The 27851-nt window shown below is 37.5% G+C and overlaps 2 protein-coding genes and 3 pseudogenes across 2 annotated transcripts; all 5 read right to left on the reverse strand.

Annotated features, from left to right (window-relative positions):
- Window positions 1-1577: 1577 nt before the first annotated feature.
- Window positions 1578-2246, reverse strand: LOC103338611 (18.1 kDa class I heat shock protein pseudogene; annotated as a pseudogene).
- Window positions 2247-2684: 438 nt separating this feature from the next.
- On the reverse strand, window positions 2685-4493 carry LOC103340625 (7-deoxyloganetic acid glucosyltransferase pseudogene; annotated as a pseudogene).
- An 841-nt stretch (window positions 4494-5334) lies between these two features.
- Window positions 5335-8017, reverse strand: LOC148921072 (7-deoxyloganetic acid glucosyltransferase pseudogene; annotated as a pseudogene).
- Window positions 8018-11431: 3414 nt separating this feature from the next.
- On the reverse strand, window positions 11432-13580 carry LOC103340606 (7-deoxyloganetic acid glucosyltransferase-like). Its single transcript, XM_008244040.2, has 2 exons — window positions 13042-13580; window positions 11432-12709 (listed from the first exon to the last, which is right to left on the reverse strand). Exons 1-2 carry the CDS (start codon window positions 13541-13543, stop codon window positions 11787-11789), a joined length of 1425 nt encoding a protein of 474 aa, XP_008242262.2. The 5' UTR covers window positions 13544-13580; the 3' UTR covers window positions 11432-11786.
- Window positions 13581-25159: 11579 nt separating this feature from the next.
- Window positions 25160-27290, reverse strand: LOC103340586 (7-deoxyloganetic acid glucosyltransferase-like). Its single transcript, XM_089044258.1, has 2 exons — window positions 26748-27290; window positions 25160-26466 (listed from the first exon to the last, which is right to left on the reverse strand). The coding sequence occupies exons 1-2, from the start codon at window positions 26893-26895 to the stop codon at window positions 25544-25546; spliced, it is 1071 nt and encodes a 356-aa protein (XP_088900384.1). The 5' UTR covers window positions 26896-27290; the 3' UTR covers window positions 25160-25543.
- Window positions 27291-27851: the final 561 nt, after the last annotated feature.

The following is a 27851-nucleotide window of genomic DNA, read 5'->3' on the forward strand; positions in this document are numbered from 1 at the left end:
ATGTGGCGAATTGGCATTGGGCTGGTTTATATATATAAATTGTATAGCCGACCGGCTACACTTGATTTTTTTGAATTTTTATTTTAATGAAATAGTATAGCCGTTTGTCGATACTTGTTTTTCTTTTTAAAAAGAAAATAGTATAGCCACCCACCGTTACTGGTTTGACACGTGGCACCTAGGCGTTGGTGCATCCCTTATTGTTATGGCATGCAACATTTTGAGCGCACAAGGCAATAGCTTTATCATAAAAAGAAATTGCGTCCAAGAAGCTGGCCCTTCTGCACTCCATATTACCCATGTTGTTAAGCCCTTCCAAACTCTCATGGTATGCAGAGGAAGATTGTGAACTTAAGAAATTTGGAGATTTTGGCATGCTCTTATTGCCAGCAGCCACATTGACCCTCCTTGTAATGTTTCCATGCCCATAATGACATCTTCCAAGGCCTACTACATGGTTTTTAGGCCTTGCTTCAATTGCTTGGCCATCTTTGAAATTCTGAGGAGATTTACATACGTTCCCAAGTGAAACACTTCTTTGATGATGAGCCTTAGCATTGTCGTCCGCGACCAAATTCCTGTTCTTTATAGGTTCACATGTTCTAGAGCTCTCTTTCTTAGATTTGGAGCTCCCTTCATTTGACAAACTCGAATTACACGGAGACGACAAGAAACCATTAGAAGCACCATTACCTTTGTAGCTCTCTGTCTATGATCAGAGCAATCCATCTCAGCATTCTTCACTTGGACATCCCATCTTCGCGGCCCGTGCTCCTCTGTTTTCCAAAAAAGAACCCGCAGGTGCCAAGAAACATTTTTTCATAAAACAAAAAGAAAACAAACCTCAAAAAACCAAAGATAAAGAGTACCAAATACCCACAAGAAAACCTAGTTTTAGTCTCAAAACAAAGAACAAAATGAAACTGGAAATTCAAGTCTAGATAGTGACGAAGATATTGTACATAGCAAGTAGTGTTGTTCCAAATAAAAAAAAATTGTGGGATTTGAAACTTGAAAGACATAATCGAAGGGAAATGTTTGATGACACACTTTGTTTTCGTTGTGGATTCCTATAGTGCAGGAACACAATTGGAAATTGAGTGAAAAAAAACCGTCCATCATTTTCTCTGTCTTATCTTCCATGCGTTAATTGATTTTGCGCATGGTTAGTATGGGAAAATTGAAAAACAAAATTGAGGGGAAAGTTAAAGCTATATATTATATTTCCAAATCCATCAATTTCAAGATAAAATTTTGATGAAATTTGATATGATGTTTGATTTCGATGAATTAGTGGATTTAAAAGAGTGGTTTTTTTCACTTCTTTCTCCATGAGACTTCATCACAACTTCTGGATTGATAGATAAGTGAATAGCTATGAAACTACTCATCAGAAAATAGACTTTAAAGACATTACCTTATGAAATTATGTTCATCATGATCTGATATAGAAAGTTCAAAATAAACATATTTGCTTTTGTACAAACGATAGTTTAAATTTCTCTAAATTACATGACGGAAAAATTAAACTCAAGCGCAATAGGGATGACATATTGCCATATGGCTTAACTCACAACTGCAAAGCAAACAAATTAGAGAACTGTTTTATAGCCAAATGGAGTAGGATCATTATTCGTTTGTTATATTAATTCATGGAACCATGCTACACTTGGTTTATAATAACCACATTTATAATAATAATTCTTAGTGCCCAGAAATTTGAACGGCTCTGGTTGCATGAGGATAGAAATTAACCTTCTCCTTAGGAACCGTGACAGTGAGCTCTCCATTTTCCATGAACACCTTCATCTTGTCAGCCTTGGCATTCTCAGGCAAACTCAAACGCCTGATGAACTTGCCGCTGCTCCTTTCGATGCGGTGCCAATGGTCCTTCTTCTCTTCTCTCTCCACATTTTTCTCCCCCCTAATGCGAAGAACCCTACCCTCCTCCACATCCACCTTTACTTCTTCTCTCCTGAAGCCTGGAAGATCTTCCTTGAGTACATACGCGCGCCCATCTGAGGTCTCCTTCCAATCAATCATGGAGTTGGTGAAGGAGGTTGCTTCTCTTGGAAATCCGTAGTGGAATTCCTGAAATGGGTCCCAAACATCGTGGCAGAAAGGATCATAGTGACCAACAAAAATGGTACGAGGAATTAGTGCCATGATCTTTGTAAAAAAAGGACACACACGCACGCACTGGCTAGCTAGCTTTAATCTCTCAATGCTGTGAAGTTAAGGGGGAGTAGAAAGCTGTATTTATAGGCCAAAATTGAATGGTTGGAAGGAAAAGGATATAGTGATGTGAAAAAATATCTATGGCAACGTACGGTGCACATATTGCTGAAATTTCTGGAGAGAGAATCCTCTTTATGAAAGAGAAGATAATTATGCATGGAATAATATGCTATTGCTGTGTCATTGTCATGAGAGCATTTCTTTTTCCTTTTTTCTTCTTTTCCTGGGTTTTTCACATTATTGCTTGTGTCTCCCATGAGAATTTGCCACACATGGAGCTCAAGTTTTAATCGATCGGTGTTATCTGCAACCAAATAAAAAGGGTATCTGATTTTATTCATTAATAATTGATCAATCTATTATAAGTTACAACCAAAAGAAAACAACCATATTTCAATGCACTAAATGCCAAAGGAATGAAACAACACAAGAAATTCTAGTGAAAACTAGTTGTGGTGTTGCAAACTTCGAATGTATTCGATGAGCTGCTCCAAGTTGTTGTGGGAAGATCGACCTTTGACGACACTGTCACGAGCCAATTTGGAAATTGTGTCCATGGAGCTCTGGATCTCCTCCCTTTTGGGTCCCATCAAAGTTTTGATCATGTTCTCAATGTTGGACCGGTCACAATTTTCTTTCAATTGAAAACCAATCTTCCACTTTGGACTAACGGTTCTGCTAATAATATAATGGTCCGCCAAATTGGGCCAACAGATCATAGGAAGCCCAGCCATGATGCTCCCAAGCGTTGAGTTCCAGCCACTCTGGGTCAAAAACCCACCCACTTCGTTGTGGCCAAGACCTCCTCTTGCGAAACCCAATCCACTATGTACCCTCTTTCTTTTGTACTCATTTCAAGTTCGGCGGGTATTTGATGGGCCCATATATGATGTCAGATCTTATGAACCACATGAAGGGGTGTCCATTGTTGACCAAGCCGTACCAAAACTCTATCATTTGGGCACGTGTCAAGTTGACCAAAGTCCCGAAGCTGATGTAGATAACAGATCTGGACGGCTGGGAATCAAGCCACGTCATGCAATTTGGGTCGCTTTTCCGAAGACCGCCGTGGGATGCCAGACTCTTGGACGCATGACCTATTTGAGCATTGAGGAGGGCGTGTAGTGGTCCGAGGGTGCAAATTTTGGGAGGGGTTACATATAGTCGCTGTGTTTATAGCTTCTTTCTTGCTTTCTTCCTCTCAGGTTTTCTTAATTCTAAGTCAATTATATAACGCCAAGGTACAGGAGGGGGATTTCATATAGTCGCTGAAGAGGGCATATAAAATTTCATGCATGGAAGCTATTAACATAATTAAACTAATGTAAGTCGTATAATGGGTGCGCGGCCGCCGTAATTACGTGTACTACTAATTAACACATAATATATAAACTAAAATTTTATTTGTTGAAATGTCCTTGTGGTTTGTGTTTTGTCTCAGTTTATTCCCTGAATTTGTAATTGACTAAATATCCCATTTGTGTTTTATTTTTGTGTCTCACGTTACCCCATTCTGTTAGTTTTAATTGATTAAATGGCGAATTGAAGGGATAAATGGTCAATTTGTTGACTTGGCAGAAACCTGGCAAGTTTTGACGAAGCAAAAGACCTTCCATTCCAGACACTCTGATAATTTCCACACTCATGTCATCATATGTTGTGTAAGATTTAAATGTTATAGAACTCACAAATCACATAATTAATTATATTTTAACATAATATTCACAATAAAACAGTGTTTGAGTGGCCCAAGTCGTCTTTTTTGGAAAGTTAGTTAATTAGGACAGCCTTGTCTTCAAAGCGACATTGTCTTTCAAAGCTACATGTTGAAGAAGAAACAATTTTTTAGTTTTCTCGGCGGCTACAAATGTTTAATTAGAAGACGTTGACGACTTCTAAGCTCATACGAGTGTTGCATGACTTATGAGCATGGGAGGAGGTCAAGGACCCTTGCCACATTGTGGGAAGCTTCCAAAATATTATCTGTATCATTCGACCCCTAACAAGTTAATTTTGACAACTTCCAAAATACCGACATTGGAAATAAGTGACAAATGTTTTAAAAAATCATGAAGTAAGAAGAGAAGTAGATGCTCTGACCTTGAAATGGAAGCTGGCCATCCGCATTCCTCAATGAGGTTGGGGAGACAAAGACAAGTCCACAGGTAACGAGCACAAGGAACATTATAACTTAGAATGGGAATCTCCAACTCCTCCGCCACGTCAACCGCAAAAGTCACAAGCCCATCTGTCATAATACAGTTGGAAGGATGAGTTCAACAGATATATGAAGCCACCCAGTTTCTCTCAACGTACGTAATTGTTCTTGTACCAAGTCTCAATGTAGAAATCTTCCTAGGATAAGGAACGTTTCGACACTTCAGACTTTCTGACTTTAGAAACACAATTTCATCACATACTCTTCCGACATACAATGATAATTTGCAAGCAGATTCTCATTAATAATCTCCTTCATCTAAATCGATTCTAAGGTTTTAGACACTTGCAACAACCGAACTATACCGGACCGATTTTGTCTATATATTTTTCACACAATTACATCAGGAGGTTAATTAGCTTTCAAATTTTGTCAAGCTTGAAGTTAGAAGACAGATTACTCATCAAAGAATTTCTTTAAATCTCCCAAAAAAAAAAAAAAAAAAATAGAACACCAACACCTACAATTGAAGTTATATATAGACAGCAATTTGTGGGAAAAGAGCTCGATGGACCCCTTGCACAAGCATGTATCACTTGTGATTGGAAATTTTGGATTGTTTATTTAAGAAGCAATGATATACTAGCAATCTATTACTTGATACATATATCACATCACAATTTCTTTTAGGTCTTCAATAAGTTTTCTATAGGCTGTTGTACGACGAGCCACCTTCACAAACACCATTGTGAGCCAATTGGCAATGTGTGCTCACTTGCTTGATCTTCCCTCAAAGCCCTTGCATCCACCGTTGACCTATCAGACTTATCAAACCTAATCTTCCAAACCTCATCACCATAAATAACACAACAATTTATATTCCATTGAAAATTGAATATAATATCACCAGCCAGCTAGCTAGCTCAATCCTATGGCCTCTAGTTGTGGTGTTGCAAATTTCGAATGTATTCGATCAGCTGCCCCAAATTGGTGTGGGAAGATCCACCTTTGGCAACACTGTCACGAGCCAATTTTGATATGGCGTCCATGGAGCTCTGAATCTCCTCCCTATTGGGTCCCATCGAAGTTCTAATCATGCTCTCAATGTTGGACCGGTCACAATTTTCATTCAATTGGAGACAAATCTTCCACTTCTGGCCAACGGTTCTGCTAATTATAAAATGGTCCCCCAAATTGGGCCAACAGATCATGGGCAACCCAGTCACAATGCTTTCAAGAGTCGAGTTCCACCCACTGTGGGTCAAAAACCCACCTACCGATTTGTGGGCCAACACCTCATCCTGCGAAACCCAATCCACTACGTACCCTCTTTCTTTCGTACCACTTTCCAGCTCTGCGGGAATTTGGTGGCTCTCAGAAGTGATGTCGGATGACATGACCCACAAGAACGGGTGTCCACTGTTGACCAGGCCATACCAAAACTCTATCACATGGGCATGTGTCAAGTGGACCAAAGTCCTGAAGTTGACGTAGATAACCGATCTGGATGACTGGGAGTCGAGCCACGTCATGCAGTTTAGGTCACTTTTCCAAAGAGAGCCATGAGATGCTAGACCTCAGGACACATCACCTATTTCGGAGTTGAGGAAAGTGTGGAGTGGTCCGATGGTGTAAATCTTGGGAAATATGAGGGCCATGTGGGAGAGGAATGGAGCATCGAGCTCATAACCTGTGTCGAGAATGAGAGCCGAGGCTCGTTTTAGGATTTGGCACTCGTTGATGAAGAATTGAAGAGTTAGGTGGTCAACTTGTTTGACTAGGCAAAAACCTGGCAAGTCTTAATGATACAAAAGGCCTTCCATTTTGGGGACTCCAGTAATTTCCATAGCCATGTCATCATCTGTTTATAACTCACAAATCACATTATTAAATTTCTTTCTTTAAAGCGAGTTAATTCATTATGACAGCTTTGAGCTGACGACTTCCAAAATATTATATGTGAGGATCTTAGTTTTATGGGTATACTAGTGATTTGCCCTTTTTTTAAAAAAAAAAAAATGTCTTTATTTATAATAGACGACTCTTTTTAAAAAATTGTCGTCTTTACTTTCAACTCTTTAAATGTGTTTTTGGAAGGCTAAACGACCTCAAATGGCCAAAAACCATCATATGTCAGCCCAAAGCGTTGAGTCTGATTCCTGGCTTCATTCCCTTTTTAGAAAGGTATCATGGACCTCAATCAGAGCTCGGACGACAAAACTGCAAATTCTCGCTATGTCCCTTCTACTTCCACTGTTTTTATGCATCAAAACCGGATAACAGCCCCATACTAGTTACATGCCTCTTGAGAACATTTTTTGGTAGCCCTTTATTGAATGTAACAGTCCCATACTAGTTACATACATCTTTACATATAATAGACGACCATTTTTCCAGAACAAACCGTCATCTTTACTTCATAATAGACGACCATTTTTTAAACAAACCATCATCTTTACATATAATAGACGACCCTTTTTTTTAAAAAAAGGTTTGTCTTTACTTCATAATAGACGACTCTTTAAAAAAAAACCGTCATCTTTACATATAATAGACGACAGTTCTTTCAAAACAACCATGTCTTTACCAAAAACAGGACACTTGATTTTTAAAAGACGACGCTTGTCATACCTGTTGTCGTTGCTTTTTGGTCAGATTTCAACTCTGAAGAAAACCTTTTTAATAATACGACACTTTTTTATTTGTGTGCGTTGTTATAAAAAAAATATTCAACAATACCTTCGTTTTTTAATTGTTTAAGTCACTTATCCATGACGATTTTTTGTTATCGTCGTCTTTTTAAATACAACGACGGTTTTTTTTCTACCGTCGTCTTTTTTTGGTCGTCTTTTTCACTTTTTATAGTAGTGTACTTTCTGAGCTCATATAAGTGTTACATGACTTATGAGCATGGGAGGAAGTCAAGAACACTTCCACATTAAAAATTCGAAGCTTCCAAATTTTTTTTTTTTTTTTTTGGTATCATTCCATCCCCAACATGATTCTATTTCTATTTATTTTTTTTATCTATTAACAAACGAAAAATTGAAGTGATGCATTATATATATAGAAATGAATAAAATAAGAGGTGAAGTAGAGGCCCTTACCTTGAAAAGGAAGCTGGCCATCATCCTCAATGAGGTTGGGGAGACGGGGAGACAAAAACAAGTCCACATGTAACGAGGATAAGGAACGTTATAACTTAGAACTGGAAGCTCCAGCTCCTCCGCCACGTCAAACGCAAAATTCACTAGCCCATCTGTTATGATACAGCTCGGAGGCGGCACGAGAGCATCATTCGATTCTGCCTTAAGCGAAATGGTTTTGAGAAGCTCCCGGAAATGAGGCCTAATGGACGTCTTAAATGCGATGAAAAACTCAATGTCCAGGGGCACGGGGGTGGCCCTTGGGGAGGCCATCGGAGATGCACTCAAAATGAAGGGTGGGGAAATGGGTCGAGAGCGCTTGGCGGTTGGCCAAGCGCTTGTGGGTTTGGTGAGTGTTGACATAGGTGACATGAAGGCCTGCATGGCAGAGAAGCTCGGCTAAGCATAGCAAGGGCTTCACGTGACCTTGGAGTGGGAAGGGAAAGATAACTACGTGAGGTTGCTTCATTGCCATTGGGTTAATATTTTAGCTAGGTTTTCTTGCTCTTAGGGCTTTCTTAATTGTAAGTTATATCAACCTAGTACAGAAGGGGCGATGTATAGAATCTGGAGATGGCATATAAAATTAGATGGTGTGGAAAATGTAAACATAAACTAAGACGCCAATATAAGTCGTGCATGCGTACACTTATACTATAATGTACCTTAAAATAAAAACAACTTAAAAAAAATAGGTTTAATGATAGCACATGGCACACAGGCGCAAAAACAAAAGAAGAAAAAAGATGCATTATTTTTCTTATCCAAAGAAATTCAAATTGACCACAAAAAAAAAAAAAAAAAAAAGAAAAAAGGAGAGAAAGGTAAGTACAGGGGAAAGTTGAAAAGGAGACTTGTATTAGAACGTTCCAATCTATAATTATACAATAATGAGATGCGGGCATCTATAACTAATTATAAATGATTAGCTTATGACTAATTATACAACGAATGTTACAATGACAAGCTTATAACTAATTGATATATTCATATTTTACACACAGAATCTATCTTTATTTGCTTTGTTTTCGTATTAAATTGGTTAATTTGATGTGTGTTGTGTAGATTTTGTAGGCAATCATCTCTAGTAAGGCTTTAGAGCTAAAGTTATGATTTTGAAGGCTTAAAGGGTCAAAATTGGTTAATTTGATGTGTGTTGTATAGATTTTGTAGGCAATCATCTCTAGTAAGGCTTTAGAGCTAAAGTTATGATTTGGAAGGCTTAAAGGGTCAAAATTGGTGAAAGTGTCTACTCAAGAAATTCTCAAAAAATCACTCGGCCATTTCATCAAATACATGGAGTGTATCTGTGCAAATGTCAATTTATAACCTACAACTGGTCTCAATAACTAGTGCCAGACACAACGGTCTTGATTGATCAAAGGCCCAAGACAAAAGTCTAGAGTGTGCCCTTCATAGAAAAATTAATCACTGAGATTATAATTTTTGGTAATATTCACTAGCCATTTTTTTTTTTCAATCAACTGCACAATATCTACCAAACGACTCCATTTACAGCCAAAATTATAGACCGCAAATCTAGAAAGTACAAATGGCATTCAAAAGACATAATAATAATAACCATTTTATAACGCCAATTAAAAGTAATAAAAGGATTGTATCATTAGTGCATAATCTGAAAAATAATGTGGGCAACATAGATGGTAGTCATCTAAAAAGAATTAATCATTAGCAATGGAGACAACTGCCGTAGAAATAATTAAAAATAAACAAAATCCGAATACAAACAAAAAGTGAACAAGATTAAAAATCTCGAACTTGTAAGGAAAAAAAACGCTAATTAAAGCAACCATAATCAGACAATTTTCTACTAAGATCTGACCTCAAAACTGTTTTGAGAGAGAGAGAGAGAGAGAGAGAGAGAGAGAGAGAGAGAGAGAGAGAGAAGAAGAAGAAGAAGAAGAAAAGAAGTAGAAACCAGAAAGATATGAGAAAATTGCAGAAAGAAAACAAAAACAAAAAAACAAGAAGTAAGGGAGATAAATAAATACATGTATGAGCTTAATAAATATTAAATTATATAGACAGGTTCATAGAGAATGTCAAAAAACATTCATGCTGTCATTAGCACGCAGCTACTTCTTAGGAAGGATGAGTGTTTACTTTTGTATTTATTTTAGGCTTATTTATTGTTTCACCCCTAGAATTCGAGCTCACTCTCACTTAACCACCCAGAACTCAAATTTCCTCACTTTATTCCTCATTCTCTCACTTCGTCTCAAATGTTACCCCCTCTCCTCAAAGCAGTCTCATTTTCCCATTAAATGACCTCTCTCTCTCTCTCTCTCTCTCTCTCCAGACTCAACCCCCAACGCACCTCCATCGCACCCCACCACTTCCCTTCCTCTGCTTCTCTCTATCTCTCTCACTCTCACTCTCTCTACCTCTTTCTTCTCTCATCTCCCATCCCCAGACCCAATTCCCACCCCAAACCTAAACCTCCATGGAATTACTCAACACACCCAAAAAACCACCACCACTCAAAAAAAATTTAAAAAACGACATGTAGGGTGCGATGGAGGTGCGATGAGTGTTGGGGAGGGGATGGGAGAGAAGAGTCAGATTGAGAGATAAAGTGAGTGAGTGAGTGAGAGGCAGAGAGAAGATAGAAGGTAGAGGGGCTAAATTACTAGAATGCGCATGCCACCCTTGTACATTTAACAGTTTTGTGGACGGAAATGAACGGAAGTGGTAAAGTGAGAAAATTTTAGCAATTTGTAGGGATTCATGGGGTAAAGTGAAGAAATTTGAATTGTGGGTAGTTGAGAGCGAGCTCGGGTTCCAAAGAGTGAAACAGTAAATAATTATTTTAAGTTTGCAATTATTTAGTGTTTTTTAGGTAAGCATATAGGGGCTATAAAAAATTTGTGTGCCCCTCTCCAATTTGGGCCCTGTGCCGTCGCCCTACTCTGGTGCCAGAAGTGGTTGAGTTAAAAAAGTTTACTATCGCGTTGGTGCGAAGTTGTGCTAGGGGCTGCTGTGTGCATGTGAAGTTGCTGGTCGATCGGCATTAGCTGAAACTTTTCAATATACGAGTTGGGTAACTCCTAAAATTGGTCAAGCTATTTGACAATGGCATATGATAGGCTAAGCGTGTGATGGAAATCACTGTAGAATATAGTGGCATTTGCTGAGACGTCACATGAGCTGAGGGATTATTATTGTCTGGGTTTCACTAGTTGTGCCGAATTTCACCCATGGTCCAATTTCCTACGTTTTCTACTTAAGAATTGGTTTCCAATAGTTCCCCCTTTGGTCCCGCATCTCCTTTTTCAGCTTAGGTATTTCTTTGGGCTTTCTTATTTTTCCGATATTTCCCAATTATTCTCTAAAAATCTGTTTTTCTTATTTTTGGAGGGATACCTTTGGTATATAAATACTAAGTTTTAACCTAAGGAGAGAGGATACACCTTATACCAATCTTTCAATACACCCACAAACGTGTTCATGTGGAAATTCCGGAGATCTAATTTTCTTTGCTAGGGTTATGATGTAACCTAACCATGAATACTTAATTTTTATAGTTTATATTAATTTCTTATTTATATTCAATTTTGAGTATTTGTTATTATTCTTAATGCGTTGAATATCTTGCTAATATTTAATTGATTTGATGATCCAAACAGAAACCAAGAGGAGATGTTTGATTATTGCTTCTTATAACAAACACCGTATTGAATGAGTGCCCGAGAGGGACTAACATGATTAGTCGTGATGGAATTTGTTTTAATCCCACAAAACAATAGAACACCAACACCTACAATTGAAGTTACAGACAGCAATTTGTGGGAAAAGAGCTCGATTGACCCCTTGCATGCATGTATCACTTCACTTGTGGATGAAAATTTTGGATTTTGGATTTTGGATTTTTTGGGATTGTTTATTCAAGAAGCAATGATACATATATACTAGCACACACGAACAAGACATATAAACTTAAGCAATCTACTTGATACACAATTTCTTTTATTAGGTCTTCAATAAGTTTCTCCACGTTGTTGTACGAAGTACGAGCCAGCTTCACAAACAGCATTCTGAGCCAATTTTGCGAACCTCTCCAAAGACTTGGGAATGTGCTCACTTGCATTATCTTCCCTCAAAGCCCTTACATCAGACTTATCCTTCATATCAAACCCAATCTTCCAAACCTCATCACCAAATAACACAACAAATTATTCCATTGAAAAGTGAAATATAGTATCACCAGCTAGCTAGCTAGCTAGCTAGTTCTGGTGTTGCAAATTTCTAATGTATTCGATCAGCTGCTCCAAGTTGTTGTGAGAAGATCCACCTTCGGCAACACTGTCACGAGCCAATTTCGAAATGGCATCCATGGAGCTCTGGATCTCCTCCCTTTTGGGTCCCATCAAAGTTTGAACCATGCTCTCAATGTTGGACCGGTCACAATTTTCATTCAATTGGAGACCAATCTTCCACTGCCGGCAAACAGTTCTGCTAATAATATAATGGTCCCCCAAATTCGGCCAACAGATCATGGGTAGCCCGGCCACAATGCTTTCAAGCGTCGAGTTCCACCCACTGTGGGTGAAAAACCCACCTACCGATTTGTGGGCTAGCACCTCCTCCTGCGAAACCCAATCCACTATGTACCCTCTTTCTTTCGTACCCTTTTCCAGCTCCGCCGGAATTTGGTGGTCCCCAGATGTGATGTCAGACCTCATGACCCACAAAAACGGGTGTCCACTGTTGACTAGACCGTACCAAAACTCTATCACCTGGGCACGTGTCAAGTGGACCAAAGTCCCGAAGCTGACGTAGATAACCGATTTGGACGGCTGGGAGTCGAGCCACGTCATGCAGTTTAGGTCGCTTTTCCAAAGAGAGCCGTGGGATGCTAGACCTCGAGACATGTCACCTATTTGGGAGTTGAGGAGGGCGTGGAGTGGTCCAAGGGTGTAAATCTTGGGAAACGTGATGGCCATGTGGGAAATGCATGGGGCATCGAGCTCATAAACTGTGTCGAGAATGAGAGCTGAGGATCGTTTTAGGGTTTGGGTCTCGTTGATAGCAAATTGAAGAGATGGGTGGTCAGCTTGTTTGACTCGGCAAAAACCTGGCAAGTCTTGGCGATGCAAAAGGCCTTCCATTCCGGGCACTCCCGTAATTTCCACATTCATGTCATTATCTGTTTAGAACTCACAAATCACATTATTAAATTTCTTTTTTTTTTTAAAAAGCAAGTTAATTAATTATGACAGCTTTGTGCTGACGACTTCCAAAATATTGTATGAGTGTTACATGCGCGGGAGGATCTTGTTAGAAGCTTCCAAAATATTAATCATTACACCCCAACGTGTTACGTGTCAATTTATTTGTGTTTATATTTCAAGTTTTATTTATGTTTTCTATTATCCAAAATCCATGTAAGTAAGTTTCATAAGACAAAAAACAAACGAAAAATTGAAGTGATAAGGAGGTCTTTCATAATAAAATAAGAGGTGAAGTAGAGACTCTTGCCTTGAAAAGGAAGCTGGCCATTCTCAATGAGCTTGGGGAGACAAAGACAAGTCCAGAGGTAACGAGGACAAGGAACGTTATAACTTAGAATGGGCAGCCCCAGCTCCTCCGCTACATCAAACGCAAAAGTCACGATCCCATCTGTCACGATACAGCTCGGAGGCGGCACCAGAGCATCATTCGATTCGGCCTTAAGCGAAATGGTTTTGAGCAGCTCCCGGAAATGAGGCCTAATGGACGTCTTCAACGCAATCAACAACTGGCTACTCGGGGTACGGGGGTCATCCTCGGGGAGGCCATCGGAGATGGACTCGAAATGGAGGGTGGGGAAATGAGTCGAGAGGGCTTGGCGGTTGGCCAAGCGCTGGTGGTTGTGGTGAGTGTTGACATAGGTGACATGAAGGCCTGCATGGCAGAGAAGCTCGGCTAAGCATAGCAAGGGCTTCATGTGACCTTGGAGTGGGAAGGGAAAGATGACTACGTGAGGTTGCTTCATTGCCATTGGGTTAATATTTTAGCTAGGTTTTCTTGCTCTCAGGGCTTTCTTAATTGTAAGTTATATCAACCTATTACAGAAGGGGTGGTATATATAGAATCTGGAGATGGCATATAAAATTGCACGGCGTGGAAAATGTAAACATAAACTAAGATGCCAATATAAGTCGTGCATACGTACACTTATACTAATACTATACCTTGAAATAAAAACAACTTCAAAAAATAAAAATAAAAGGTTCAAGGATGGTGGTGGCCACCTCACATATGATATATATATATATATATATATATAGTAGTTAACGTGCACTACTATTTAACACATAATAAATTAGATACGATAACTCATGGCACACAGGCCCAAAAACAAAACAAGAAAAAAAGATACTGTATCTCAGCTATTTTTCTCATCCAATGAAATTCAAGTTGCGCCCCTCTCTCTCTCTCTCCAAAAAAAGAAAAAAAGAAGAAAAAAGGGAGAGAAAACGAAGAACAGAGGATTAGCTTATACAATGATGAATGATGAGATACTGGAAGTAATAGTCAATATGAAGAAATGACACAAAATTGAGTTTCACGTTGTTTCAAAGTTAACCGATATGTAGGTAAGATCTAGCCACTCTCAATCAACATTATATTTTTCTAACGAAAAAATTTCTTTCAAAATATATCGTATCGAAAACCTCGAACCAACATTACCTATAAATATTGTGGAAAATATAAAATACAATAGTATAAACATGTGAACATATATAATGAGTAAAACAACAAAGGAATTATGATATTCTTCGTTTAAGTTGGCCTCTCTAAAAAGCAAGTCTCAATAATGTAATTGTTTTTGTCGTTTGCCAAATGTCTCAATGCAACACATACAAGTTGGTCCCTGGAAATCTTCCACGCATTCATCTCCATCTAGAGAACTACGGAACTATCGAAACCAATTCTTTCTATACATTATTCATACAATTAAGATCAATTACATAAGTCATGAAGGAAAATTTGAAAGTAATACCATTATTGCATACCTTTTTGTTTTTGTTTTTGGGGTCAAATTTCTCTGCCTACCATTACTCTGGTACAAACACTTATCAGAGCTGATTAGAGATTAAGGCATGCATGTATGCATGAGGATATAATACATGCATTATAAATTAAATTAAGGGTGTTGTTAAATGAATTTTAAAATTAACTGAATACATCATATGATCTAAGTATACTCTAATATTTAAATTAAAACTAGCCCATTGGCACATGCATGATTGGTTTTATTTTTTATTTTTTAATTTTATTTTTAGAATTAAGAAAAGATAACATGGGTAGTTATGTTCCATAAAAGTATGACTTATTATATAAATTTGTTTTTAATTTTAATTTTTTTAATATGAAAAAAATGTGAATTTACCATATTATCCTCATTTAATTAATAATTTCAATTATTTATATTTGAATTAACCAAGAGCATTTTCTGGTATTTTGAATGTTTCACTATTCTCTGCCTTTTGCTTTATATATACTAGCCTCTCCGCACTCGCTTCCACTCATGCGAGGGGCTTTTTTTTAAAAAATTTAAATTTATTTTAGAATTAAAAAAGATAATGGGTAGTTGTGTTCCATAAAAATAGGATCCATTATCTGATTTTTCTTTTAATTTTAATTTTTTTAATATGAAAAAGTGTGAATTTACCATATTATCCTCATTTAATTAATAATTTCAATTCTTAATGTTTGCATTAACCAAGGGCATTTTTTGGTATTTTGAATGTTTCACCATTCTCTTTCTTTTGCTTTATATATAGAGATATAGATGTAAAAGTAATTAAGTACACCCAATTTAACTATTAAAAATACCTCTGGTACACCATAATACATTTTATCACACAATACCAAACTCATTTGAGAGCTGGTTGTCGAACACTATCAGACCACCAAACCCATTCAAGAGCTAGCTATCGAATACAATGGTAATACAGTAAATAAATAAAATCAAGGGTAAACTACAGTAAACCCCCCAACCTATAGGGTTATTTACGAGTTCATATCCAATTTTGGAAACATTTATGAGTACATACTCAACGTCGCGGAAAACCTACAGATTGCCGCCTCCGTTAGTGAGTCCGTCAGAAATCATGTATCCGCCTACGTGGCGTCTAGCCTTCTGTAATTCAGAAATCTGTTAAGGGCATTTTCGGCATCTCATGTCCTTGGGTTTCGCGCCCAAAACAACACGTGGCCTTATGTAATTAGATACGATAACTCATGGCACACAGGCCCAAAAACAAAACAAGAAAAAAGATACTGTATCTCAGCTATTTTTCTCATCCAATGAAATTTCAAGTTGACCAACCCTCCAAAAAAATAAAAAAAAAGGAGAGAAAACTAAGAACAGAGGATTAGCTTATACAATGATGAATGATGAGAAGCTGGCATTTATACAGCAATGTTACACAAAATTGGAAGTAATAGTCAATATGAAGAAATGACACAAAATTGAGTTTCACGTTGTTTCAAAGTTAACCGATATGTAGGTAAGATCTAGCCACTCTCAATCAACATTATATTTTTCTAACGAAAAAATTTCTTTCAGAATATATCGTATCGAAAACCTCGAACCAACATTACCTATAAATATTGTGGAAAATATAAAATACAATAGTATAAACATGTGAACATATATAATGAGTAAAATAACAAAGGAATTAAGATATTCTTCGTTTAAGTTGGCCTCTCTGGAAAACAAGTCTCAATAATGTAATTGTTTTTGTCGTTTGCCAAAAGTCTCAATGCACCAGATACAAGGTCTGGAAATCTTCCACGCATTCATCTCCATCTGGCGAACTATGGAACTATCGAAACCGATTCTTTCTATACATTATTCATACAATTAAGATCAATTGCATAAGTCATGAAGGAAAATTTGAAAGTAGCATTCATTTCTTATTTGAACAAATCTTCGAATCTAGTGAGTTATTCAATTCAATTTAATCTTCAATACCAAGCATGAATTATGGAATTTATATATGTTACAAGCTTATTGATTGTGAGGTTGCAAGACTGGATTGTTTAAGCTATGTCATAAATTTATGAGATATATAGTCATATACCCAATCTTAGCACACAAAATATGAATAAATTCTACATCATTTCATTTCTATAAACAAACAAAAAATAACACAAAAAATAACAGTTGGCTTTATTTAATTTAATTTTGATTATTAAATCACTTTTATGCCCTATTGAGTGTTTTGAGTTTTTTTTTTAATGAGCTAAGAGCCATTGTGTCATGTTCCCATTAAGTTCAAATTAGAGTTTGGTTCCATTTTCCCTTGCTCATTCTGATGTTTGGGGACCTACTAAAATTGCCACTCCCGTAGGGGCGCAATGGTTTGTTACGTTTATAGATGATTGCACACGCATGACTTGGGTTTCCCTTCTCAAAACAAAAGGGGAAGTCAATTCCAGGTTTCAACAGTTTTGTCAAATTGTGGAGATTCAGTTTCATGCCAGAATTTAAGTTCTTCGTTCTGACAATGGTGGAGAATTTCTTAACCATGATCTTAACCAGTTCTTATAAGATCATGACATTATACATCAAAGCTCATGCCCTTACACTCCCCAACAGAATGGGGTGGCTGAAAGAAAGAACATACACTTGTTGGAAGTCATTTGTGGCTCTCTCTTTGGTGCCAATATGCCACGATCTTTTTTAGGAGAAGCCGTTGTCTCTGCAGCATACCTTATCAATCGGATTCCCTCTAGTATCCTAAATTTTCAAATACTTCACCACCATATCCAAACATCACCCACCCCAAACCTGGAACCCCGAGTTTTTGGTTGTGTTGTATTTATCCATTTACATGATCACCAACGAAGCAAATTGGATCCCCGAGCCGAAAAGTGTGTTTTCATTGGCTATGCACCTCATCAGAAAGGATATCGGTGTTATCATCCTCCTAATCAGAAAGTTTATACTTCTATGAATGTTGTGTTCCGGGAAAACGACATATATTTTTTAGCTGCACATGAGGAGCATTGCAACACCAACACTTTCAAATTTTCGATTTTTCCCTATAGAATCGTCCTAGCCTGAAAGCGACCGGTCGCATGTTGAAAGCGACCGGTTGTCAATGACTCTACCTGAAAATGACCGATCGCAGCCTTATAACGACCGGTCGCTTATGACTCTACCAGAAAACGACCGATCGTTTAGCTTGAAGCGACCGGTCGCTACCGAAAACTAGCCTCAACCTCGATCTGTTGTCTCTTTGTCGTCCAACTCGGAGAAGGAAACTAATGAGATTTTTCCCACTCCAGAGACTTCTTCAGCTCCAATACCACACCAATCACCTGCTGAGGATGTCATTCAAGTAATATCTTGTCCTGAAACTGATAAGATTAATGAACTATCCCATGATAATTTGATTTCAAAAGGCAGCATATCAGATTCCAAACAGAAGAACCATGGCAAACCTCCAGTACACTAGAAAGCAGATCTTAATGCCAAAGGAAAATATCCCATCAACAATTATGTATCCATTAGCAGATTATCAGAGTCACGGGTACACTTTGTGAAATAGTTGGCCGACATACATGTTCCCAACAATGTAACCGAAGCATTAGAAGACCCGAAATGGAAAGAAGCCATGAATGAAGAAATGCGAGCTCTCCAGAAGAATGACACATGGGAACTCGTGCCATTAACACATGGAAAGAAGGCAGTAGGATGCAGGTGGATTTATAATGTGAAACTCAAAGTAGATACATCCATTAAAAGATATAAAGTTAGATTGGTGGCGAAGGGGTACACACAAAGATATGAGATAAACTACCAAGAGACCTTCGCCCCAGTAGCCAAGATTAAAACTATCAAAGTCCTTCTGTCTCTGTCTCTAGTAGCACATCTCGATTGGCCATAACATTAGTTTGATGTAAAAAATGCATTCTTACATGGAGACTTAGAAGAAGAAGTATATATGGACTTACACCAGGATGTAACTTAGCTTAGAAAGTCATTATATGGGTTAAAGCAATCCCCCAGGGCATGGTTTGACATATTAATCTCTGAAGAATTTTGGATATATACAGAGTAATGCATATCAGATTTTATTCTTGAAACGTGATGGAAGAATATTTACTGCATTAATTGTTTATGTGAATGACATAGTCGTAACTAGAAACGACACAGGAGAGCAGCTTGAAACTGCAAAAGTATTTGTCTCAGGAGTTTGAGATGAATGATTTAGGTGATTTGAAGTACTTTCTAGGAAGTGAAGTAGCCTGGCCCACAACTGGTATATTTCTGTCTCAAAGAAAGTATGTATTAGATCTACTCACTAAAACAGGAATGCTTGGACGCAAACCTGCTGATACACCCATCAAGATGAATCACAAGTTATGTGAAGGCATAGATCAAAAACCAACCGATAAGGAATAGTACCAATGCCTTGTTGGAAGGTTGATGTATTTAGCCAACACAAGACCAGATATTGCATATGCTGTGAGTGTGGTTAGTCAGTTTATGCATTCACCCAGTGTGTCCCATAGGAATGCAGTTGATCAGATCTTAAGATACTTAAACTCAGCACCTGGGAAAGGATTAATGTTCTCAAAAAATAGAGATCTTGAAGTTGTTAGATATACATATGTTGATTAGGCTGGCTCCATTACTAATAGACTCTCTACTTCAGGTTACTTTACCTTCCTATGAGGTAATCTAGTCACTTGGCGGAGTAAAAAAATAAAATGTGGTTTCTCGGTCTAGTGCAGAAGCAGAGTATTGAGGAATGGCTCACAGAGTTTGTGAACTAGTATAGATCAGAAGACTATTGACAAAATTGGGTTTCAAGCTAGGAAAGCCAATGGAGTTTCATTGTGATAACAAATCACCCATTGACATTGCCAATAATCCAGTTCAACATGATCGAACCAAACATATTGAACTGGATAGACATTTTATCAAAGAAAAGATTGAGAAGAAGATCATCTGCCTGCCATTCGTAAAGATCAACTGGCAAATATCTTAGTAAAAGCTATTTGTGGTAGAGTATTTCATGACTCACTTACCAAGTTGGGCATTGGTGACATATATACACCAACTTGAGGAGGAGTGTTGACGTGAGTCTCCTAATTAATCAAGGAGATTTATTTCCTTGATTAATTAAGGGATTTACTTTTCCATTTTATTTAGATGACAAATCTTTGTATAATTAGGAGATATTATCCTAATTGATTACTGTATCTATTTCCTTGTAAAGCACTCATGTAAACTCCTATATATACTTCCTTATGGAGAAGAATATAATTCAATCTAATACATTCAAACCATATTCATATTTTAGCAATGGGCACAAAAAGATACCCTTCCCCTAGGGGTCTCGTGGAAGAAACCACTCAGATATAATGGTTGAGAAGGGAAAGGGAAAAGATTCAGGTCAGAAGATCACTTGAAATGGGAAATGCGGCAGCAAACTTGAAAAGTTACCGAGTCTCACTCGGTCAAAAGGAAGAGGTTAGCACTTGCGAGGGTCAAGCTAAGAATAACAAGGAGTTGCAAGAATCAGATATCAAAAGGAAGAATATTGATCGAAGAATCATTTCGAAATATCAAGAGGGAGCTATGTCGTCTAACTTGGAAAGATATGATGTCTCACTCAGTTCAAAAGGAAAGGCAATTGCTTCCGATGGTAAAACTGAGAAAAGGATGGAGGAGTTGCAGAAACCAGATATCAATCTATGTCATCAACGTTTCCCTGTTGAGGAGAATACCACTGTTCTCTCTCCACCAAAGAAATTGCCCCAAAATGGCTTTACAGAGGTACTGGAGCTTTCAAAACCAAGAGCATCACGGGATGAGCGTGTGACCGAAGCTAAAGGGATTAGCTTCTCAGGTGGCTTTTCTACCAAGGAGATGGACTTTGCAGAACTCTGTTTTGAAGTTCCACACTCATGCCCACTGCCTTCTGGAGTTGAGTTTAATAAAGTGTCAAACATGATGTCAAGTGGCTCAATCAGCAGTAACAGTATGAGGCCTTCCTTTGTTCCATCTCACATGCGCTCATGCTCAAAAGGAACACAAGACCTGCTATATGATGATAAATTTATAAAGAAGAAAAATTCAGAGAAAAAGCGTACCTGTTTAAGTTTTGATACTTCAAAAACATCATATCAAGAAGAGCTGGCAACTAGAAATGGCAGAAACCCAACTCCCAATCGCCGATTTAGCTTCAACTTAGGTCGGCTTGGTAGAAGTTTGAGTTTTAAGGAAAGTTCAGATATTCCATAGTTAATTTCCACATATGTGACAGCCAAATCAGGTCCTGTGAGATCAGGAACTTCTGATTGTCCAGCTAATCCAAACAGAGAGAAGGCAAGTAGTCGTAAGCGCATATTTCTCATATTTAATACATGTATTTTTCACAAAATCTTAAAAAAGACTCACAAAATTCACGTATTATTGAATAAAAATAACATGTATTAAAATAAATGGTAGAGCCGGACGGCTATACTCAGGTTTTTAATTGTTTTTTATCAATAGTATAGCCAATCGACTATACTTGTTTTTACTTTAAAAAAAAAATAGTATAGCCGGCCGGCATTACTGTTTTGACACTTGGCATCTATGCGCTGGGCGCGTCCCTTTTTTTTAAAATATATATAAATAGTATAGATGATTGGCTATACTGTTTTAAAAGTAAATTTAATCTAGGAAATTTCACCGGTATAGACCTCTGCCGATGAACTTTCTTCGGGAGACGTTTTTTTAATTTTTGTTTTAAAATAATTGGAAAATATAAAATTCGTTTCTTTACTTTTGTTTTTTTTGGCCTACTTCTATAATTTAATGTATGTAATTCAGTAATATCTTAGCCTTTTTGAATTACTTTAATTAGTAATTATATTTTAATTATTATTTAATATATAAAAAAACCTAAAGAAAAAGTCCATACAATAATTAATTTATATTTATTAAGTCTTTTGTGAAATCTTTTGGGTGTCTTAATTAAATTTCTCCATAGTCTAAGGGCCCTATCCATTACTATTAGTCCATTACTAGACTATCTATTGTCATTTTTTGATTTTTTACATTTTCAGAGTATAAAGATTTTAGCACTTTCACGTTTAATAATGTATTATATACGTAAGAACGTATTTGTTACCAAATTTTCAAAAAGACTCACATAATTCTCACGTATTATTGAATGAAAATAACATGTATTAAAATAAATGGTACCGCTGCACGGCTATACTCGGTTTTAATTGCTTTTAAAAAGCGTACAGCGCTATACCCGCTTTTAAATTGTTCAAACATATTAGAGCCGCACGGCTTTACAGTTTGACATGTGGCGCATTGGCATTGGGCTGATCTTTATATATAAATAGTATAGCCGTCCAACTATACCTTATTTTTTGAATTTTTTAAATATTAAATAGTATAGCCGTGGATATACGCGTTTTACCCTTTTTTAAAAATAGTATGGCCTGACTTTACAGTTTTGACACGTGGCACCTATCTGGCGCACCTTTTTAATAGTGTAAATCAAAACCAACTATAACGCTTGTCGAAATGTTCACCTTGAATTATTTTTTCAACAAATTTAACCATCGGACTATTTTAAATGGCCAACTTAGCCCCTGCCGTTAGTTTTCATGTATTTTCATCCAATTTTTCGTTAAAAATAATTAAATCTTTAAAAACAAAAAAAGCAAAAAAAACAAAAACAAAAAAACCCTAGCAATCAATGTCTTCCCCACCCCATCCCCCAAACCCTCAGTCTGCAATCCTACATCTGCAAGGTTTTTTCAGTGAAAGAGCTGCGGATGTTTTTCCAGTGAAAGAGCAACAGCGGAGGTGGAGAAGAAGGAGGACTTGAAGATATACCCACCTCTACAACACTACCACAGACATTGCTATGTTTTTCTGAGCAAACCAATTTGCAATGTTCCCAAGCAAACCAGTTTGGGTTTAGGGATTTCTTCTCCTTCCTCTTTCTGGGTTTTGAGTTTAGAAATTTACAAACAATGGCTTGATGGTCTGAGACAGCAATTAGGTGATTTGAGTTTCAAAAGTTTTGGGCTAAATTGAGTTTCAGGTAAATTGAGTTTTTGGAATTGACAAAAGGGCTTTTGATAAAATAAATCAAAAAGCTATTTGGAGTTTATCTCAGAATTTAGTGGCTTTTTTTTTGTCAGAGAATTTGGTGGCTTTGCTAAGAATTGTTTGGTTTTGCCAATTTGGTGGTGCGGCAAGCAGTTGGGCCAACATGGATTGATCTGAAGCAACATTTGATTCAGTCGCATTCCATGACGGAAGTGCAGATGAAGACTGATGGTCCCCTGGTTTTCTGCAATGGGTGCGGTGACCCAGTGCTTGGGCCTAGCTACAATTGCAAGTGTTGGCTCTGGATATATGGCCCCTTCATTCTCCATAAATCATGTGCTGAGGTACCGGATGAGATCCACCACCCGATCCACTGCAAGCACCCATTTACTCTTGACGAAATTAGGGACAAAAAGAGTTGCAGTGGGTGTCGTCAAGATTGCAGCGACAACTTTTTTTTATTTAAATTTTTATTAATATTGTACTTTATAAAATGACAAACTTACCCCTATAATTGACGGAAAATTGGATGGAAGTGTAGAAGCTTGACGGTAGGTGTTAAATTGGCGATAAAATTTATTATAAGGGCTAAATTGGCTGAAAAAATAATTCATGGTGGAAATTTTGACAAGCATTATAGTCCAAGGGGGTTTTCAGCACTTTACCCTTTTTAATATATATAAATAGTACAGTCAGCACTTTATCCTTTTAATATATATAAATAGTACAGTCCGGCTATACTTTTATAAAATAAATTTCATCTAGGAAATTTCGCCGGCATAGACTTGTGTCGACGAACTCTCGTCAGGAGAGGCTTTTTATTTTATTTTAAATATATATTTTTGTTTAAAAAAAATTTGAAAATACAAAATTCGTTTCTCAATTTTTATTTTTTGGCATACTTCTTTAATTTAGAGTGATGATTTCCCCACTCCTTTTTCTCCTATTTTATCCACTTACACTCCTTTTTTTATAACTAAAAAAAGAGTGTAAGTGGATAAAATAGGAGTGGGGAAATCACTGCCCTTAATTTAATGTATGTAATTCAGTAATATCTTAGCCTTTTTGAATTACTTTAATTAGTAATTATTTTTTAATATAAAAAAAACTATAGAAAAAGTCCACAAAATAATTCATTTCTATTTATTAAGTCTTTTGTGAAATCTTTTGGGTGTCATAATTAAATTCCTCCATAGCCTAAGGGCCCTATCCATTACTATTAGGTCATTACTCGACTAACTATTGTCCATTTTTGATCTTTTGCTTTTTCAGAGTATAAAGATTTTAGCACTTTCACGTTTAATAATGTATTATATACGTAAACACGTATTTCTCATGTTTAATACACTTATTTTTTTTCAAAATTTTCAAAAAGACTCACAAAATTCAGGTATTATTGAATAAAATAACATGTATTAAAATAAATGGTACAGCCGTATGGCTATACTCAGGTTTTTAATTGTTTTTAAAAAAATAGTCTAGCCGGGCTGCTATACTCGTTTTTAAATTGTTTTGGAACATATTCCAGCCGCACGGCTGTACCTTTTTGACACGTGGCGCATTGGCATTGGTCTGGTCTTTATATATAAATAGGCTGTACTCGATTTTTTTGAATTTTTTTATATTAAATAGTATAGCCGTGCGGCTATATTAAATAGTATGACAAGAATATTACAACGATTAGCTTATAACTAATCAAGCTTAAGACTAACTAAACATAAAAGAATTAGTTATGGTAGTTATGAGCTAAAATATTCTGTTATTATGTTTATGGCCTCTACAAATCGATCTTGAGGAATTATTCATTAATAATATAAATAAATTGGGCCATTATCCACCACCCACCAACACTCTGAGCCAGGTTTTGTCAACATATTACAACCAACTAATTCAAAATAAAACAACCTTATATTTCAATGCAAACAAATACAAGATGAATCAAATAACACAACAAATTCTAATGAAAACTAGCTGTGCTGTTGCAAACTCCGAATGTATTCGATGAGCTGCTCCAAGTTGTTGTGGGACGATCCGCCTTTGGTGTCCACTGCGAAACCCAAACCCACTATGTAACCCTCTTTCTTTCAGATCCGTTTCAAGCTCCGCGGGTATTTGGTGGGCCAAAGATGTGATGTGGATCTTATGACCCGCATGAATGGGACCACTCTATCACCTGACCACCCTAAATCCTAAACCCTTGGGGATGTTGTATAGTGTGTTTACATGTGACTTTTGCTATGGTGATTGTGGAGGATTGTCGGAATTTTCATTTAAAAAATTATGAACAACTCTTGACGTGGTCAAATTTCTCTGCTTACTATTAGGTCACGCATGTATGCATGAGGCCTTTAATATCTGCATGAAATTGTGTTTACATGTCTCCAGATTTTGTCAGACAAAACAATTAGTCGTGGTGGAATTTGTTTTAATCCCGCAAAACAATAGAACACCAACACCTACAATTGAAGTTACAGAGCAATTTGTGGTAAAAGAGCTCGATTGACCCCTTGCATGCATGTATCACTTCACTTGTGGATGAAAATTTTGGATTTTTTTTAATTTTTATTTTTGGGATTGTTTATTCAAGAAGCAATGATACATATATACTAGCACACACGAACAAGACATATAAACTTAAGCAATCTACTTGATACACAATTTCTTTTATTAGGTCTTCAATAAGTTTCTCCACGTTGTTGTACGAAGTACGAGCCAGCTTCACAAACAGCATTCTGAGCCAATTTTGCGAACCTCTCCACAGACTTGGGAATGTGCTCACATGATCTTCCCTCAAAGCGCTTACATCAGACTTATCCTTCATATCGAACCCAATCTTCCAAACCTCATCACCAAATGACACAACAAATTATTCCAATGAAAAGTGAAATATAGTATCACCAGCTAGCTAGCTAGCTAGTTCTGGTGTTGCAAATTTCTAATGTATTCGATCAACTGCTCCAAGTTGTTGTGAGAAGATCCACCTTCGGCAACACTGTCACGAGCCAATTTCGAAATGGCATCCATGGAGCTCTGGATCTCCTCCCTTCTGGGTCCCATCAAAGTTTGTGCCATGCTCTCAATGTTGGACCGGTCACAATTTTCATTCAATTGGAGACCAATCTTCCACTGCCGGCAAACAGTTCTGCTAATAATATAATGGTCCCCCAAATTCGGCCAACAGATCATGGGCAGCCCAGCCACAATGCTTTCAAGCGTCGAGTTCCACCCACTGTGGGTCAAAAACCCACCTACCGATTTGTGGGCTAGCACCTCCTCCTGCGAAACCCAATCCACTATGTACCCTCTTTCTTTTGTACCCTTTTCCAGCTCCACGGGGATTTGGTGGTCCCCAGATGTGATGTCGGACTTCATGACCCACAAGAACGGATGTCCACTATTGACCAAGCCGTACCAAAACTCTATCACTTGGGCACGTGTCAAGTGGACCAAAGTCCCGAAGCTGACATAGATAACCGATTTGAAAGGCTGGGAGTCAAGCCATGTCATGCAGTCTAGGTTGCTTTTCCAAAGAGAGCCATGGGATGCTAGACCTCGAGACATGTCACCTATTTGGGAGTTGAGGAGAGCGTGGAGCGGTCCAAGGGTGTAAATCTTTGGAAACATGAGGGCCATGTGGGAAATGCATGGGGCATCGAGCTCATAAACCGTGTCGAGAATGAGAGCCGAGGCTCGTTTTAGGGTTTGGGTCTCGTTGATAGCGAATTGAAGAGATGGGTGGTCAGCTTGTTTGACTCGACAAAAACCTGGCAAGTCTTGGCGATGCAAAAGGCCTTCCATTCCGGGCACTCCCGTAATTTCCACATTCATGTCATTATCTGTTTAGAACTCACAAATCACATTATTAAATTTTTTTAAAGCAAGTTAATTAATTATGACAGCTTTGTGCTGAAGACTTCCAAAATATTGTATGAGTGTTCCATGCGCGGGAGGATCTTGTCAATTTATTAGTGTTTATATTTCAAGTTTTATTTATGTTTTCTATTCTCCAAAATCCAAGTAAGTTCCATAAGACAAAAAACAAACAAAAAATGAAGTGATGGAGGTCGTTCGTATATGTAGAGATGAATAAAATAAGAGGTGAAGTAGAGACTCTTACCTTGAAAAGGAAGCTGGCCATTCTCAATGAGCTTGGGGAGACAAAGACAAGTCCACAGGTACCGAGGACAAGGAACGTTATAACTTAGAATGGGCAGCCCCAGCTCCTCTGCCACATCAAACGCAAAAGTCAAGAGCCCATCTGTCATGACACAGCTCGGAGGCGGCGCCAGAGCATCATTCGATTCGGCCTTAAGCGAAATGGTTTTGAGCAGCTCCCGGAAATGAGGCCTAATGGACGTCTTCAACGCAATCAACAACTGGCTACTCAGGGTACGGGGGTCGTCCTCGGGGAGGCCATCGGAGATGGACTCGAAATGGAGGGTGGGGAAATGAGTCTAGAGGGCTTGGCGGTTGGCCAAGCGCTGGTGGTTGTGGTGAGTGTTGACATAGGTGACATGAAGGCCTGCATGGCAGAGAAGCTCGGCTAAGCATAGCAAGGGCTTCATGTGACCTTGGAGTGGGAAGGGAAAGATGACTACGTGAGGTTGCTTCATTGCCATTGGGTGTTAATATTTTAGCTAGGTTTTCTTGCTCTCAGGGCTTTCTTAATTGTAAGTTATATCAACCCATTACAGAAGGGGTGGTATATATAGAATCTGGAAATGGCATATAAAATTGCACCGCGTTGAAAATGTAAACATAAACTAAGACCATCTCTAATTATAGGGCTAAATCTAGTTCATGGCTAAAAATTTAGCCCTCCAAAATAATAATTTTTTAAAGAATACTGTAGGGCAAAAATTTTCCATCTCCAGCCATGCATGGCTATATTTTAGGGTCCTTCATATTTTATTATTTTGAGAAAAACTATTGGTACAACACTCATACATTCCACAACTATATATTGTTTAACTTAATTAAACTACTAATTAGAGACAATATTCTATATTTAATTAAACTACTATTCAGGGACAATTTTTTATAATTTTTTTTTAAAACAACACTTGAAAACATTTAAAAAGGTGGCCACATTTATTTATAAAAAAAGAAAAGAAAAAAGAATGGGTTTCAATGGTCTGACCTCAACGGTCATGACAAATAATATTTTATAGTTTTGTCTTCAACAACATGAATTGAAACATTTAAAAAGGCTGTTAAAAAA

Source organism: Prunus mume, linkage group LG1 (genome assembly GCF_029339155.1).
Source record: "Prunus mume cultivar Tortuosa linkage group LG1, ASM2933915v1, whole genome shotgun sequence".
In the NCBI taxonomy this organism is placed as follows: Eukaryota; Viridiplantae; Streptophyta; class Magnoliopsida; order Rosales; family Rosaceae; genus Prunus; species Prunus mume.

What these genes read in the sequence shown, in the direction of transcription:
- LOC103340606 (XM_008244040.2), bottom strand. Translation starts at nt 13,543, where the DNA reads ATGGCAATGAAGCAACCTCACGTAGTCATCTTTCCCTTCCCACTCCAA. An exon ending in TGGCCAGCTTCCTTTTCAAG is followed by an intron (nt 12,710 to 13,041) that starts GCAAGAGTCTCT and finishes AGTTCTAAACAG; the next exon opens with ATAATGACATGAATGTGGAA.
- LOC103340586 (XM_089044258.1), bottom strand. Translation starts at nt 26,895, where the DNA reads ATGACAGATGGGCTCTTGACTTTTGCGTTTGATGTGGCAGAGGAGCTG. An exon ending in TGGCCAGCTTCCTTTTCAAG is followed by an intron (nt 26,467 to 26,747) that starts GTAAGAGTCTCT and finishes AGTTCTAAACAG; the next exon opens with ATAATGACATGAATGTGGAA.